General features: G+C 36.7%; 1 protein-coding gene across 1 annotated transcript in view; it reads left to right on the top strand.

Annotated features, from left to right (window-relative positions):
* Positions 1-17,855, top strand: part of MCTP1 (multiple C2 and transmembrane domain containing 1) — a 177,847-nt gene that overhangs the window by 21,722 nt on the left and 138,270 nt on the right. Inside the window, 3 exon segments of the mRNA XM_019474378.1 lie at positions 1,536-1,615; positions 2,176-2,284; positions 9,067-9,105. Of these exon segments, the coding sequence (XP_019329923.1) occupies positions 1,536-1,615; positions 2,176-2,284; positions 9,067-9,105 (228 nt within the window).

The following is a 17,855-nucleotide window of genomic DNA, read 5'->3' as shown; positions in this document are numbered from 1 at the left end:
CATCCCCCAGCCTGTATTGATACCGGGGGTTGCTCTGACCCAGGTGCAGGACCTTGCACTTGGCCTTGTTGAACCTCATGCAGTTCACACAGGCCCACTTCTCCCACTTGTCCAGGTCCCTCTGGATGGCATCCCGTCCCTCTGGCGTGTTGACCGCACCACTCAGAAAGTCAGCTGAAAATATTTATTTGACGTTTTCATCTTGGTAACTTGTCGGGGGAGAAAACAATTCTATTTTGCAACATGAACTGAGATTTCATCATTTGTTTTCGTTCCCCATTAGAATGAATATTAGACAGAGAAAATATGAAGGTACCCACTCGGGTAGATCAATGCATATGAGAGAGTTGTGCTGAAATACTCCCATTCAACTCTTTCAGTCCTGCAGCAATGCTGTAGCCATTGGGCTATGGGATTTCTGTTACTATTGTCTTAACCCAGGCCATATTAAGGTATTTTTAGAAGATGAACAGCTTTAACTGCCTCCTGGAGAAGAGTTTCTGTATTAAAATACTTGAAGTATTACTATCAAAATTGAAGACCTTGAACCTAGGCCTGTCACATCTCAGTTAAATGTTCTCATTACTAGCTGTTCACAAGTTTCACTCTTACTTAGAGCTGAAAGTATATTCTGGTCCTCAGAAATTCTCATGACAATATTTGCCAAGAAAAATCAACTTACCTAGAAAATTTGATTTCGATAACTGACATTTTCCCATTTTTTGTTTTTGTAATTTTGTGTCACAACTTTTCTTTGTTGCCATCCACCTTTTCGTTTATTTCCCTCTGAAAGTCATCCCCAGTTTGTTTTTCTTTCTTCTGACTTGGGAGGCATAATCCATCTCAAATCATTGATGCTATTCCACATACTGGCCACAGATTCCTGTCTGGATGTCAGTAAATTTGTCCAGATGCTTTCTCTTTTGGGTAGCAAGTTAGCAGGCAGGGTCCTCATAGTAGAGTAACAAATGTGTATTTGTGTATTTTGTATTTCCTTACACATATCCATTAAGTTTTCGTTTTAGATTATAATATTTCTAAACCCTAGAAACGTATATAACCTTCAAAATTGACAATTTTATCATTCCTGATACTGATGCAAGTGCTGTAATAACCCACTTTTCACAATCACATCTGCCCTCCTGCCTGTAGTTTGCAAAATTGATAAAGGTATCAATTAATGTATAGCAAAGCAATGATTCTACTTAACTTTAGTTATTCTTTTGGCCTTCCTTCTTTTAGTGCCTATGTTTATAAAATGCTTCCTTTGTTTTTATAAAGTTGATGTGGTTCACATATGTGGTCTAGTAGCAGTATACCCCCGTGCCTGTACATGATGCATTCTGACTTTTACATAAGCAGTTTCAAACTTGATTTTGTGGCCAGAAAGTTGCAGGTTGCTTTCCGATAGTCCTGATTTGACATGTGAGAAACATGTGGCTTAACTCTGGAAAAGGAATTTCAAGAACCATTCATAAAGCCAGAAAATGTCAAAAAAAAAAATTTCCAATGCATTTATCTCCTGTGCCTCTTAGGTCTTTGACTATGACTTTGGACTTCAAGATGACTTTATTGGTTCAGCATTTTTGGATCTCACTTCATTGGAATTGAACAGGTATGGCACAAACAAGCCTACGGAGTCATTCTTTATGGTTGTCTGTTAGTATCATGTTTGTGGAATTGCAAGTAGAACGTTGTGCTGGAAAATAATTACATAAACCTACACCACATAAAACTAGCTGAGGAAAAACACTTATGTTTAGGGAATTACTGTAATATGAATGTTAATAACATATTAACTGATCATGCACAACATTTTTTACAGTGTCTATGGAGAGGTTAGTTTTATAACCACTTTAATCTTGTTTTTATATTATCTTCGTTCACAGCATTACCACCTACTGTTGGGTTTTTTTTCTGTTTTTTAATCCCTTAATGTTACAGTTCAGATTTGATTACTTCATTATGTGTAAGTACTTAACACAGAGTAACAATATTGAGTATTTATTTATGAGTGTTTAGACTGCAATACTTAAAAGTAGAAAGGGCGTAAATTTGTGAAACCATTTTCAAGTAGTTCCATATAAATGCAGATGCCTTTAATTCTCATGATTCAGAAATTTCATTATCTGAGAGCCTGAAATCAAAAGAAATGCATATATTTTTGTCTTCTAGGCAAACAGATGTTACCTTGAGTCTGAAGGATCCTCATTACCCTGACCATGATCTGGGAAGTATATTGTTATCAGTTCTGTTGGCTCCTAGAGAAGAACAGCGAGAAGTGGTAATTTTAAATATTTTAATATGTGTCATCACTCTTGCAATTGTTCCCATGGTTGGATGACTTAAAGCACAAGAGTAAACCACATATTCTGAGATGAATTTGGTTTTTCCAATTCTTAAAATAATGCTGGACAGTGTTTCTGGTATAGTACAGCATACTTCATCTGAATTGGATCCTCCCTGAGATAGTACCAAGGGATCCAGATGGAACATAAATGTTCAGCAGTTTCAGATAAAGTCAGTTGCAGGTGAATGGTGCTGATCAACGTGGAAAAATGTCAGTAAGCCACTGGTGAAGAATTTTGGACCTAGTGCTGCCATCTCTAGATAAGAACATTTGAATCCTATTCCACGCTGAAAATAAAGAAACTTGAAGAAAGGTAGTATTTCTGCTTTTTGGCATCTAGTGATGAAGTACTAGTTGATATTTTTCAATTTCATGACCAGATTTCAATTACAAAATTGTGTGGTTTTCTAGGTTTATTGTAATTCCTTCATCAATCTTAGTTCTCTGAGCTGCTTAGTTCTAAGTGAAAATAGTTTCCAGTTTTATAGATCCTGTTAGTTGTGACAAATTCTGTCTCTAGTTGGATGTATTTTATGAGCTTTTTGTCAGTTGACTTTTGACTTGAGCAATAATACTACAACTATGGCAGAAATGAGAGATGATGTTGCTCAGAGGTTTTAAAATAATGTGGATTCCTTTGGCTTCAGAGAGGCCAACAAAAAGTATTTATCTGATGAAATTTTCCATGGATATGCTCAACTATATGGTTTTTGTAAGAGCATATATGTTTCTGTATGCCGCAGTGTGACACGTCACCCTGTTGCATACCTGAGGAATATTGGTGGGTTGTAATATTGTTCTTTTTCCACTTTTCTCTTTGCTATTATTAAATAGCCTAGTAAGTCAGTTATTGGAACTAGGTGTTTGGTATCTGGTATGACAGAGATGTAGTTTTGAAAATAGGTTTCTCATCTGTTAATTTTCTTCATGACGTTCTGTTAGAACTTAACAAAAGTAATGGAAAATGGTAGTAATGTGCAGGATGTTTATTTAAACAGTGTATTGTTCTTTCTTTTAGCAATACGTTTGTCCAGACAACTCAGAGTACTGTCTTGCAAATTTGCACCACAAAAGTGTTTATCACTTAAATTGAAAAATGTATTCCATTCGAGAGTTTTTTTGTGTGTATTTGGGTAGGACTAGCATTTCTGAGTCAGTTGGTAATAGCCCTGTTTTTCCAAGTGGCTTTGGCATTATCCTGCCATAATCCTAAATCATACAGCACAGAAATACTGTATTGTTATGTGGGAAACCTTTATGTGGACACCACATTAGCTTCCTTTTTTCATCATACAGATAGGATAGCTACTGTGCCGCTCAGTGTTATCAGCTATTACACAAAGAGCGCTCAAGAAAATCACAGGTGAGAAAATGAAATTAAGACACTACAGCGTAACATGTCTTTCATATGGGTATTTACTCGGTGAATTCGCAACTGAACGTCAAAAGTAATGGGAGCGCCATAGACTTGCTGGGTAGCAACTTTTTTCATATCCAACTGACTGGATAGGAGGAAGAATTGGTTTTGTGCTATTATGCATTTCATTATTAGCTTTCTGTTTAGTAAGCTAATCCTTTTAGCTTAGTTTAAGTGAGCAATTCTTCTTCCCATTCAAACTGTTATATGGGACTTCATTCTGAAAATGCTCAAGATTCAGATTAAGCTTCTGATTCCTAAGCTGAAACTTTATTATTAGAAACCAGTCTTCCCAAGATACGCATCTCAGAGCAGTTCTAAAAAAGTTGCAGTAAAATCAGAGCATGTGTGTCAAAATGTAGGGAAGATGACCTACAAAATTAATACAGAATTGCTGTCTATGAATGTGTTAGGAGTTTAATAATTCAAGGCGCAATTATCTTTTATTCGGTTACCACATGTAATTATTTATTTATCAGATTTTATTTACTCTCTAAGGAGCAGATATATTACAAAATGTATCACTCCATTTAAACTGTCATCCTTGGTTATTTTTAAAAGGTCTTGTAATAATGAGGATAATTTTTATTGAATTTAATATGGTTGAGATCAATAAATTTTAAAATGTTATGTTAGAGGATCGAGACTAATTCTTGCCCACTCTGGAAATGTGCACCGTATAAAGTAGTAATTAAAGCAACTCCTACATTCCCAATCTGTGTAGCGTGCTGTTTGAACGATTACTGCTTCCCTTCTACCTGGATATCTCTATATAATTAATAATTCAAATAGTATAGTTGAAATATTTAGATAAAAACCTGTGAGCACCTTTAAATATGCTTTAATGACTGCTGCATAGAAGACATAGAAACACTGTCTCTTCACAGCACATGCATTTTTTTCCTAATTCATTGCAAATTTTCTTAAATCCTGTTCGTTTGATATCCCTATATGGCCTACATTTCAAAAATACATTTTCTTCTGAGTAAGTTTTAATTTGTTCAGGTGATAACTCTAAATTGCTTGCACATGTTGTCACGTGTAAAATGGTTAAATCATCAAGCTGAAGAATTCAGAAATTAACTGCTAGTACTTAAATTTCAGTACTTTAATTCCATATACCTAAAATGAGAGTGTTTATTAAGACCATTGGGGAAATAAAAAAAGGAATAGCTTCAGCAAAAGAAGTAAAAGCTTTCCTGTGTAGCCATAGAAGCAGCATTATGTCTGATCCTGTATTTTGGGCAGCTCTATAGTCACAATCCAAACCCAGCCCTGTTGAGCAAGACTTGCTTTTTGTGATGTGTCATCTGGTAACTTTTTGACGCGGATTAGGCTTCCCAAGGAGATCCCCTTGCTGCCAGAACTGCAGCGACTGAGAGTGTTTTGGAGGTCATGCATTGATGTACAGATAAAGGGAAGGTTTTTTGACAACGCGTTTGTGTAGCTAGAGGACAGGTCTTGTTTCAAAGCATTTTATTGGCATATCAAAATAATGTACCTGTATATTACAGGAAGATGCATCCTGTTATACTGTGCAAGAAATATTGACACTGCTGGAGGATAAGATATGCCAGTTGGAAGTTTGAGGTTAAATGGTACAAAATTGGGGGCCTCGTTGTACATTGCCGCCTGTCTGTGAGAGAGGTATTATTACAAATGACTTAAAAAATAAGCAATCAATTTGAAAGAGTAATAGTTTGTTTTGGATAGAACTATCTTTTGTGAAGCCTTGAGGTGTGCAAAGACATGAGAGAGAAATTTGGTACACACAGGAGCATCCTGTTCCGTATCTTTCTGAAAGAAATTCTGATGAAATGCAGATTTTCAGTGTGCTGACTGATGAGGTGTTCTTTAGAATTTATAGCTGGAAGGTCCCATTTCCTAAGATGAAAACAGATTACATCTTTGGATTCAAATATCAATTAAGGATATTAACATATGCATATGTTTGTGTAACTGTATGTAAAATTATATTACAGACTAGGAGAGGGGAGTATTTATCTTTGAGTCCTGGTGGATTGTGAAAAACAGCGCTTAAGTAGTTTACAATTTGTGTGTTTCCAGTAGAAGAATATCGGACATGGTTTCAATTACAGGAGATTCAGTATACTGGTTTCATAAGTAAGAACACACTATTTGATTTTTGTAGTACGTTTTCTTGGAAGAAAATGCAGAAGTAGCCTGCAGTTATTGAATGTTAACATATGAGCGTGGCACATGAACAAATCAAAATTTCTAGGAAACCTTGTATGTAAGTATCTTTGTCTTTTGCGACCTAGTGCTTGTTCTAAAGGCATAAAAATACGAACTTTTAAAGTAATAATCCTGTAATACATCATTCAAACTATGTACATGAATAGAAGTCCTATTCTTTTGAGTTTTGATAAATGAAAGTAATCTGATTTGTTCTGATTTTTGAACAATCATGAATTGTGAATCAAAATTGATTAACTAATTATTCTTATGCAACCGTAAAAATGAGAATGTCTTTAGTATTTGTGAAAAGTATAATCTTTTTCCAGCCTAACACAATTAAGTTGCAGTAGCACTAGTTCCAGTAATCCATTTGCATTTGCTCTGTCCTGTTAACAACACTTGTCCTTTAGATTAACGCAGCATTTTTAATTATTTTGCTTTGAGAGGACAGCTAGCTTAGATAACTAGTGTAAACAAAGAAGACTTGAAATAAAAAAGTATGGAAAAAGTATGTGTATATAAAAATGTTAAAACATGAGCTTTAAAAAAATTTTATTATTTTTAACTCTTCTTTTAAAAAATAATGTGTTTATGATGTACTTTCTGTATTTTTCATTGATTTCTCTTTTTGATGACCAGTGTAAAAGAAGTCAGAACTAGCAATGACTTGATTCTTTTCTTAGACCTGCTCCAGTGACGTCTGTTTTGTTTCTTTAATTCAGACAGTATTCTGTTAATATTTCCCTTTGGATACATGTAGTGCTGTGCATGCCTGTGTGCCATTTGTAGTTGCATGCATGCCAACTGAAAACGTGCACGTGATGTCTGCAGGTTCTGTGTTTGGTGTTGTAATCATCGGTGCCGCAGTGCGTGTGAGTTTTTCTGGCTCTTCCTCCAGCAGAGCTCAGTGCACAGATTTCGTCACTGGGGAACTTGCAGAGTGACTGTGAGTTCGTCAGAGCTGCATGTCTCCCGTGTCTTCTCTACAGCAGTTGTTTCCAACCTTGCTCTTACAGGCAGCCCTCAGCTACAGGAAATTAGAAAGTCGGTAGCTTGATGGGAGCTGCTGCCTTGGGGCCAGCAGGGATTGGGGACTGCTGTTCCACCACAGCCAATGGCTTGAGTAGCATAGGAAACGGAGAAAAGGAAACATATGAGTGCTACTTGGATGTTGTTATTTAATGAGAATAAAATTCACAGCATTGTTTTTTCCTTAAATAATTTATCCCAAGTGATGCTTAATACTTTTTTGCTTCATATGAAAATATTAACAACAGTAATATGCTGCCAATTTGCTTGCTGTCTTAAATCTTACAATGTAATTTTTTTTTTTTTTTTTTTTTTTAATTTGCCAGAGGGATAATAACAGCTTAGGAAAAAAAGAATGACAGAGATGGACTCAGGGCATGGAATATTTTCAGATGAAATAGTTCCATGTAGATCATCCATCATAATCTGCCCTATGCTATATATATGGTTTATTGGCTTCTCAGGATGGTTATGATGGCTTCAGCTTATCCTGCTACAGGTGGTAATGATGCTGATGCACTCAACAAGTACGGTCATACGTTTCTGTAGCTACTACTCAAAGTGAACTCCTCAGAGCTGAAATAGTATTTGGTACGTAGTTAATTCAGCTGTCGGGCTGTATTCTCCTCCTTGCTCACGGCCTGGTCCGAAGCCCGGTGAAGCTGAATTTGTGCTCTGACTTATAGCTGTGTGGGATTCAGCAATGACGAGGAAGGGAGGAGCTGTGGTATGTTGCAGGAGCTTGGAGGTCTTCTCCAGGGCCTGCTGCAGGCCTCAAGCTGCTTAATTCTTATGTGCCTCTCCTATAAAAATGAGATAAATGGCTTTCTCCAGCTTTATTTAGCGTCTGTGTATATTTTCCAAAGCCACAGTGCTACAGTTATCATCAACTCACTGCAGAGGCTGTAGGCTTTAACTGTCCATAGCAACTTAGTTTTCCTCAGCAGCTAGTTGTTTTTCTTCTCCCAAAAAACTGTGTCTATTTGAAAAGTTTCTGGATATTTTCAAAGATCTAAGCCCCACATATTTGCTCCCATTTTCATTTTTTCCGCATGTAATACTTTTATTTCCTAGCAAGGAAAATGTTTGCATTTCAAAATTTATTTCCATTATCTGAAAAAGAAAGTGTTTTTGCAATCGCTAATTAAAAAAAAAAGTTTGTCATGACATAAAGAAATTTTCAATAGAAATTAACGGCCTTTGATTTATTCTTGCTCAGTGTCCACAACAGGCTGCTAAATGTTACTAAATTCTACAAATTAATTGCTCTGTATTTCCACAGAACCGCTTTAAGCAACAGTTGTGTTCACAGATAAATTGTCTATATCTGTCTTGACCAGTATGTCTCTTTTATTTAATGGTTAAGAATCTGTCTGTGGACACTTTGCCTCCTGGCATGTCAGAGCATTGTCTCTAGCAGTGCCAAGGTTTTACAGATTAGTTAGGTAATGGGATAGGGCTACTGCATTTTGGGATTTTTAAAGAGTCAACGCATGACTTTGTTTCTATCCCATGTGCATAATTGTCAAACAAAAGAGATATTTTTACTGCTGTGAAACTGATTAGCAGTGGTAACCTTAAGGATTTTGTAATAGATGCATATTGTCCAAGGAGCCTTTTGCAGGATTTCTCTTACATGGCTACACCTGTGAGCTAAACAGTGGTGTTCCGAAAAATTAGAGTACATTAATATTAAAAAAACTGTCATTCAAGTATCAGTAAAAATTGAAGTCACTATCAGTAATGGCACATTCATTTTTTTCATTTGCTTATCTAATTCTTTCTTTCTTTCTTTCTTTCTTTCTTGCTTGCTTGCTTTTTTAAATGATTTCACATAATGCATTGTCTCCAGAAATGAGACGTTCATACCACACAGAAAAGTATGCCTGGGTGCAAACAGTGCTGCTAGTTGTCTGGAGTTATTTCAGTCTTGTGTAGCTGTCGCTGTAGTGTGAGTGTTGCTGCTTCAGTTGTAGTGGTGGTTAAATGTGGATTGTCCCGTTGGAGACAGTTGGCCTCCTTTTCTGTACTGCAGAGAAAAGGTAATTAAAATGCTCTATTTTATTTTCAGACAATGCTAATGAGGAAGAGTTGGAAAAGATCAAGTAAGGTAACTTTTAGCATGTGGTCTTCTGGCTTTTTGTTTATTTTAGAAGGAATATGATGATTTACCAAACATGCCGTCTAGGACTGGAAACTTGTGGCACAGGATTTATTCTCCTTCAAATTGTGTTTTAATGACATCGTTTTGTGTTTCATCAAATCAAAATCCTGAAACAGTTGAGCTTTTAATGTAATCATTAAACCTCTCAACAACTTTGTTATAGCCTATCTTGAAGTCATCTAGTAACTTCATGTAAGTGGCAAACATGTCCTGATTCTTTTCCTAAAACCTTTAATTTCTCATGTATCTACAATCTCCTTAAAGCTTACTTGTTAACAAATAATTCATGCCAAAGGGTAACTTTTATTTTCCTATTACTACTTTTACTGGTTACAGTTTTTGTGTGTGGAAGTTTTCGGAGTGATGCTTCTCCAAGAGAAGTTTCCCTGATTGCTGGGCGTGCACAGATGGCAATCGCAGCCAGGCTTTCCAAGAGCAGAGCGCTTAAGGAATGATTGTCGGTCTCCACTTACACAGCTCTTTAGATGCCTCTCCAGGCAAATTCAGTGTCTGGCTTTTCTCATCTTAGGAGTCATGTGAGTGATAAAAAAGGAGCAGTGTATGCTCTTTTACACTAGGGAAAGACTGAGAGTTTTACTGTAGTAGAATACAATTAATTTTTACCTTTTTCCTGTGTGTCTCTCCAAAGAAATAGAGAAAATGTGAATAGTTTCTCAGCACTTTGGCTACTCTTAGCTAATGCTGCGATGCTGCTTTCAAGTTTCAAGCCTTCTTATTATTTGCATAATTTAAAATAGCATTAAAATTTCTAAAAGTCTTGAGCTGGTTTGGTAGATCTGGGGTTTTTTTGAGATATTATCATGTAAAGGTGTTAAAATGAGAAAAATGAAATAGCTATATGGGGTGATTTCACTTATTTTGTAAAGCTATTTACTTTTCTAGCATATTGATGCACAAATTTAAATAGAAGTTTATTAATAAAGTGTTGTATATAGTGCTTGCTGACGGATATTTGCACTTTTTTTTTAACCTTTAAAAAAAAAGAGCAGGGTTTAAAATTTTTGGGTTATGCATGGGGTTTTCACACAGTTTGCTTCTGTGATACAGGACAGTACTCAGTCTCTGTTGCTTTTTTGAAATCTGTGAAGCAAAGATACTTGGTGAAGTGATGATGTGTAGTATTTTGATTCTCATGTGGTTCGTCTAACTTTTCCTGAAATATCCAAGATGCTCAAACTTCTGAAGAGTTAATGAAGAGCTGTGAGGATGGTGAAGGACACAGCTGTTTTGCATCATGCAAGTGATGCGTTAACTCTTGATATGCTGACTGTGTTGGATGGCAGTTTGTAAAACTAGTTTATTACTAACTTTCCCATACTTAATATTTCAAATTGACACACCTGTGAGCTTCAATAATCCTGAATGAATTGCACAGCATGATAGCTCGGAATTCTTCAGAGCTCTTCAAGTGAATTATTTCTCCATCTTCTTCTTTGTTACATTCATTTGATAACATTTCAGTAGTTGCCATGTTTGCAAAGGGGCATATAAAAAGATTTGACAAATAGCGAATGTATGAATTTAAATATTGCATTTTTTTACATTTATTTCAGCTGAAGTAATATTTTTACCTAGAGATGTAATGCATGTATAACATCTTACATGCACTGTTCTGTGTGTGATTTATATACAGAAGTATCTCAGTTAAACCGCAGGAGCTCATTTGCCTTGTGGGGCTATTCCAGATCCAAATCTTTGTTCTGCTGTCAGGAAAACAAATTAAAAAATCTTTTATTTAAAAAGAATTCCTTCAAAAAAATTGCTGTTCTCTGGAGTGCAGGATGATCAATATTAAATAAGATGTCACTTGCGGATATAAAAAAATTTCTAGAAATAGGTGCTTAATGCTATTAGGTAATAGAGAAAGTGCCCTAACTGAGATCCTCCTTCTTCAGGAAGTGTTTGTCTTACACTCCTGAGAGCTGAGAAAAAAACAGAATATGAAATTTTTTTAGAGATATCATTATAAAATTTCCTAAACCTACTTTTTTAGCTCTCTAGAGTCTTTAAAATGGCACTTCTAGTAAATGAATTTGATTTTAGAGATTATGACAGTATGTTTTACTTTTTAAAATTTCTATACTTGAAGCCTACCTTTTCTGTAACATGCATAGCTTGAAGTTAAGATATAGCAGTGCAGACCACTATGGCATTGCTTGTGTTCGTGAACTGCATTGCTTGCACATAGTTCCTTGCGCCTGTGTAGTAGCTGTGAAAAGAACGGTAACTAGTCTTCCCTATTACAGTATTATGGTATTCATGTACTTGCAAACAATTACTTCGGCCAAATTCTGAGTCTCTACTTCAAATACTGCTCCCCCTATTCCCCCTAAAGATGAAGTTAAGGTCTCATGAAAAACCCAGGTCAATGCAGCTGTGCATTTTATCTATTTTGTCTGTAAGTCAGTGCTTTCTAACACACTATTGTTGTAAACATTTGTTAGTGGAGTTGCAAAAATGCAACACCGCTTTTGCTTTTGTTGTTAGTTTTTTTCCTTCTGTTGTTTGGTTTTGGTTTTTTTTTTTTTATTTTCCCTATCATGTTTGCTTTATTCCAGACATAATCTTGATCAAAATTCATGAGAGCTAGATCACTCCCTGCACTGTCTAGGTCAGAGGGAATACTCGTCTTTCACTGAATCTAGCAAAAATGAAATTCAAACAATTTTGAAGTCGGAGCACTTACATGTTCTGTGAAAAGGAAAGTCAAACTTCCCGTCTTCAGCGAAAGGCGACTCCTGGTGGGCTATTTAAAAAAAACAAAGCTCTTTATTTAAAAAGAAACTTCTGCTGGGAAGTTACAATTTGCGTTCAGTGCCAAATTGATTGTTTTATTTCATCCACCACAAGCTTGATGTTGCATTAAAGCAAAATGGTGGCGAGTGATCGCTCGGGTGGGCTGTTTGCTGCATGGTCTAGGAGAGGAAGCAGCTCCATTTCTACCACTATGTCGGTACTAAGATTTATTACACCTCAAGTAAAGGTGGAGGTGGATTGCCCAATGTTTCATGCATTTCTTTGTATCCAGGTGTTTGCCCAATAACCTCAACGTGCCCGTGCCTCAGTTCCTGTGGTTTGGAGTTCAGTTTGTTGGATATTCTGTGGGTTAGCAGACAAGTGCTACAGGAGAAAGACAATGCTTGTAGGATCTGAATAATCAGTCATTCATTTAAACCAAATACAGGATTTTTTAGCTTTGTTTTTCTTTTTAAAAAGCTATTGGAAAAATTTTGACCTGTGCAAAATGGCTTTCCTCTCTGTGTATGGATCTGACTTGTTCTGCTTCGGTGGCTCTCCACATCCACCGCAGTTTTCCCTTAGGGCAGATTTTCCTTTTTGCATTAGTTCTTCTGCTGAACATGCAGACTTTCCTCATGGCTCTCCTTCTTTGGGTTGAAGGAAACAAACTTCCTGCTCCTCTCTTGCTTTCTAAACTGTCTTGATACCGGGTCTAATTTGGTAAAACAGTTGTTGCGGTCTAGGTATAAAAGGAGCGTGGAAAAGCCCAGTCTTGCGAAAGGTAATTTATTACTAATAGTCAACACCACTTCTGACAGTGAGATGAATAGTGCTAATTGCTGAAGCGATTTCCATTACAGAATCCTTGAGGTGCAAGCTGTCTGTGTGATGAGAAATAAAGCATTGCTATTTCCAGCACGAGCCAACGCAGACGGATTGTGAAGAGTTGTTTTCTCCTTTTTCCTCTGGTTATGAAAACAAGAAAAAAATCGACTCTGACTTCTTATTTACTAATTCTCCGCAGCACAGAGGCTTAATCAATAGCTGAGGAAAGGGTATGGGAAGGGAGCCTATTAAAATGTTGGCAGCATAACATTGAGTTAGAAATGCACATTGCTCTCTTTCTCCTTGTCAGTGCAGTGCTGTCAAAAATAATAGTAAAAAAAGCTTTAAATTTTCTTAACTATTATTAAGCCTAAAGCTGATGACAGAGGAACGAAGAGACTGTTTAAATGCACTATTTTTTCTCATGTAAAAAATGATGTTCTCTTTAATGAAGTACTTCCTCCTCATTCTTCTCTTAGCTTCTAACGATGAAATTTCATTACTTTTGCCGTGCCTTTACTACCAACATTTTTAAAAGATAAAATCTTACTGCTTCTAGCACTTTTAATGTGAAGTGGTGTTTAACTTTAAAATCAAAAGCATAAGTACTAAACTTGGGGTCAATGAAGCTGTGACTGTAATTCAGCACTGATTTATATGTATATATAACATACATATAGACATATGTATTTTCCAGCCAAAATCAAAACTTTGCCTTGATTATAGCTGGAAATGGGAAGAGCCTGCATACTTCCTTTTTTTAAAAAAGAAAAAAGTGCTTTTGTTGCAAAATGTCAGGCATTTTATGGTCATTGCCTCCTCCTAGTAAGGGTTGTCTTTGCCGATGGTGCTCCCCCAGAAGAGTTAATGTTACAGTTTTTAGATAAATACAGCTTATTTTTTTTTTTTAGAGTTGTCAAATAATTGTACCTGCATTTGACAATTAATTGTTTGCATTAACTTAAGCAGAAGCTTTTCTTTGGACGTTCTCTCTCAAAGAGCATTTCATTTTATTTAGAGCAGGCAGACTTTTCTGTGAAGAATCTGAAGATACCAGTAAACATTTTATGAAAAATCACCTGTTCCCTCTGTTGCCGTACAATTTGCTGTGTGATTACAGGGGGTTAATTCAGAAAAGGGTAAGGGATAGTGGATTCAGGTGGTGCTATTTGCTTACAGGGTAATGCACACAGAGCTTGCTTTGAAAGGTTTAACCTTGCTGTGCTGGGTGGGAGAGATGGAGGCAAAAACGTATGAGAAAAGGAACTTGGGAAGATAACAGGAATGTCTGTGGAAGACAAGGCTGATGGCAAGGCAGGTATTGTTGGTGGACAGACCGAACCTCACTTCCCAGGATTTCAGGTGTCTGGGATATTTAAAAATCTACCTGTGTGCAGGGTAGGTGTGAAAAAGACAGAAAATAGGAGTAACAGCCTGAAAAGTTGTCTTCCTATCCTAAAGTGGGAACAATGATAGCTAAACTGTGTTTGACAGGTGTTTGTTTAATCTGTCCTTAAAAATCTGCAGTGATGGATATTCTACAACCTCCCTAGAGAGTTGGTTCTGGTGCTTAACTATCACTTCCATTAAAGGCTGTTTTTTTCCCTAGTGTCTAACAGTATCTCCCATGAGCAAATTAAGCTCATCTCTTCCCACAACACAGATCGATATGTTTTATCACAGTGTTTTGGGCACAATTTATATACACATTTTAGACTGAGTCTGAAAAAAATGATCCTTTGAAATATATATGTGTGTGTATATATATATACTTAATTCCGAGGAAAGTTTTGGGGTGCTCAGATACTAACGATTAGGAGCATGTAAAAGGAAACAAAACAGTGGTATTTGGAATGAAGTTTTACTGTGAGCAGAAAATAGGTCAGAATGAATAATGAGAGGATGGGAGGAATTAACAAGTCTGGTGGGTTGACCCCAGCCAGCACAAAGCCTTGATGCCATGCGAGCGCCGATCAGCAATAGCCAAAACGTTGCTGTGTTACCGACAGCGGTTTAGCCACAAATGCAAAGCACAGCACCGTACAGGCTGTTGTGAGGAAAGCGACCTCCATCCCAGCCAGACCCAGTACGAGGTCAGGTGAAGCTATGTGGTCAGGCTGGTTTGCTAACAACCGTGGCTGGATGTTCACTCACTGATAGTGGGGAAGCCTCTGTGTAAGGACAGGGACTGCACTAGCAATTGCAGATACTTTATAGTCTCCCCACTTCTGGGGAGACAATGTGGATTTAGTGGCCATTCCCAGAGAAAAGAAAAGTGACAGATAAATGTATTTTGCTTTCATCTGAGAACCTTTGTAAGCTTCATTGTGTTTGTAGTCCTGTAGGACAACAAAATACACAGTCTGAGATGAGAGCGCTGAGGTCTGATACCAGCTGGGAAGCTCTGGTAGTTTATGTAGGGCATGTAGAGTGTGCTACGCAAGTAAGCAAAGTACCCGTTTTTACTCAGTAATTCGGAGGAAGGTGCAGCACCTGAGTCTTCTCTTCCTAAGCTTTCAGGATGGAAGACATTTGGAAATTAAGGTTGGTTTGTTCAATTGTCAACATATCTTCTCCTTCTGCTTGCTTACTTTATAAGACAGGAGTATGGGAGTGACCAAGCTCTGTCTTGGTATTAATTTAGGTCTTTCAAACTGAAGATGAGAGGGTGTTGGTGTAATTTTTGCCTCATTGGCAACAGTTGTCCTCCCTGGTTGAGAACTTGGGTGGGAATCCTGGTATCTCCTGCGTTCACTAGACAGTGTACTGATGAGTTAGTGGTCCTATAGATACTCATAGGGAGGATGGGTACCCAAAAGCCGTAATACTGGCTGACCAGGTTGTTTATATTCCTTGGTTTTGTTCAAAGTTCTGATGAAATTGGCATGTTCTCACATAGGTTTGATTTTCTCTGAACAGCATTTCCTCATGGTAAGTTGTTTATCCTGAAAATTTTTTATTGGCTTGGCTAGAGGGTAAGTGGGGTGCTATCCCATATAAATAGTTTATGTCAACAAATCCTATACTCGTGGAGATCTAATTAATATACTCACTGCCTCTATTCACAATTTGTATACAAAGAAATAAGATTAGCTTATGTTTTCCTGTGTAACCATAACTATTTAAGCAAAGGTATTTTAATAAAGATGGTACCTTTTAGCCAAAGCATACTGGGAGAGAGCTCTGTCAGAAATGTTGTTCATTTCACTGAAAATTATTTTAATCTGACTAAGGGTCTACTCATGCCCTTTTCACCTCTGTGGGAGAATTGCCATTAAATTGAGTTCAAACATGATCAGACCCCACATTAAACTTGCTACATTAATGGCACATTAAGAAAATGCCAGGAAAGCTTTAATTTAAGGCCAAACAGAGGAACAAGTGGTTTGGAATCTTTAGCCAAACATAGTAGGGGAAAAGGTATTTAATAATTATCTGCTATGCCCTATCAAGTCACAGTATTCCAGTAAAATCTGGAGGAAAAGATAAGATGTCACCTTCTCTTCTTTTATACCTTCTCTTCTGTTTCGTATTATCAATGATAAGTTTAGAACTGGGAATACCAGAATGCACTAAAATGTAATACTCTTCATTTATACTAATCATATGTGATGAGCTGTTTCTGTGTGACATTGATCAATTGGAACCAAAGGTCCATTCTTCCCAGAAATGAAGGTAAATTACTCTGGGTCGCAACACATTATGTATAAACTAAGAGTAAATTTACATTATCATCCCAAAGTCATAACAGAGAAGCTACTTCTGATTAAATACAATTATTATCATCCCAAAGTCATAACAGAGAAGCTACTTCTGATTAATTACATTTGGTGATAAAAGAGTGTATTTACTGCCTAAAGCAAGTGAATTACAGTGATTTTTAACTTGCATTTAGATAACCATTTTTGCTTTAATTCAGCTCTAGAAATTTTTGCATATACTTTTAAAAGGAAAAATACAATTTATGAACTTTTTAAACAAAAATTAATTGCAAAATCTAAGGCTTTCAGCTCCTAACTGCTGACTGTTTTTAAAATTTATTTTAGAAGCTTTTCTAAAAATATATTTGTGTTCCAGTTGCACAAACTAAAGTGCCAAAAGCTATGGCCTTATTAACTGGTGCTTTTCTGCGCAACTCAAAATACTTAGTTTATGTGACTCCTGATTTCCCTTTTCCTAATATCAAAAGCCTTATGCAGCATTTTTTGCTGTTTTAAAATTGAAACAAATGCTTTTCCACTGGAATAAGATGCCTTTTGAGTAGAGAATAAGATTGGAAATAGCAAATCATAGTCTAAGGATTGCGAAGACAAGCAGAAGCATAGAGTTGTATGATATTTCTTAATTGAAGGAATTTGCAATCAGTTCAATCTTTCAACGAGAATCTTTCAACCAAAACTCTGTGGAATTTCAGAATAGAAGGTAGAATTATTGGGTTTTGGTTTTTAAGAAGAATGTTTTAAGACTGAGAAATATTTGCTTTTGTAAGCCCTGGGGTTCTAGATGTCAGTTTATCAGCTGTAAATGGTGCTTGATGGAAAGCTACTAAATAATGGAATAGAAGTTAAAAATGTCAGAATAGATACACCTGTCTGTTAGACATCTGGTTATAAAAATTATGCAAATATTTAGTGAGGCTTATATTTGCATTACTTGTATGTGAGTGATAACAGCTGATGTGGTTAACAATCAAAACAGCAGAGTAGCATTTCGGTGTGGGTTTTCTGGGTTCATGCCCACAATTCCAAAAGCACAGGGAGTTTCCATCAAGTCTTGGTGGCCACTGTCCTTCTGTGTGTGACATTCACGTCAGTGTTAGGACCATGGTGACAGTAGTCCTAGTCATCCCAGGCATTAACAGAATCATAGAATCATAGAATCTTTAAGGTTGGAAAAGACCTCTAAGATCATCAAGTCCAACCATCAACCCAACACCCCCATGCCCACTAAACCATGTCCCTAAGTGCCTCATCTACACGTCTTTTAAATACCTCCAGGGATGGGGACTCAACCACTTCCCTGGGCAGCCTGTTCCAATGTTTCACCACTCTTTCAGTAAAGAAATTTTTCCTCACATCCAATCTAAACCTCCCCTGGCACAACTTGAGGCC

This window comes from Aptenodytes forsteri, unplaced genomic scaffold (assembly GCF_000699145.1).
Source record: "Aptenodytes forsteri isolate BGI_AS27 unplaced genomic scaffold, ASM69914v1 Scaffold41, whole genome shotgun sequence".
In the NCBI taxonomy this organism is placed as follows: Eukaryota; Metazoa; Chordata; class Aves; order Sphenisciformes; family Spheniscidae; genus Aptenodytes; species Aptenodytes forsteri.
The sequence above is the reverse complement of the archived record's forward strand: the minus strand, read 5'-3'. Positions and strand labels throughout refer to the sequence as shown.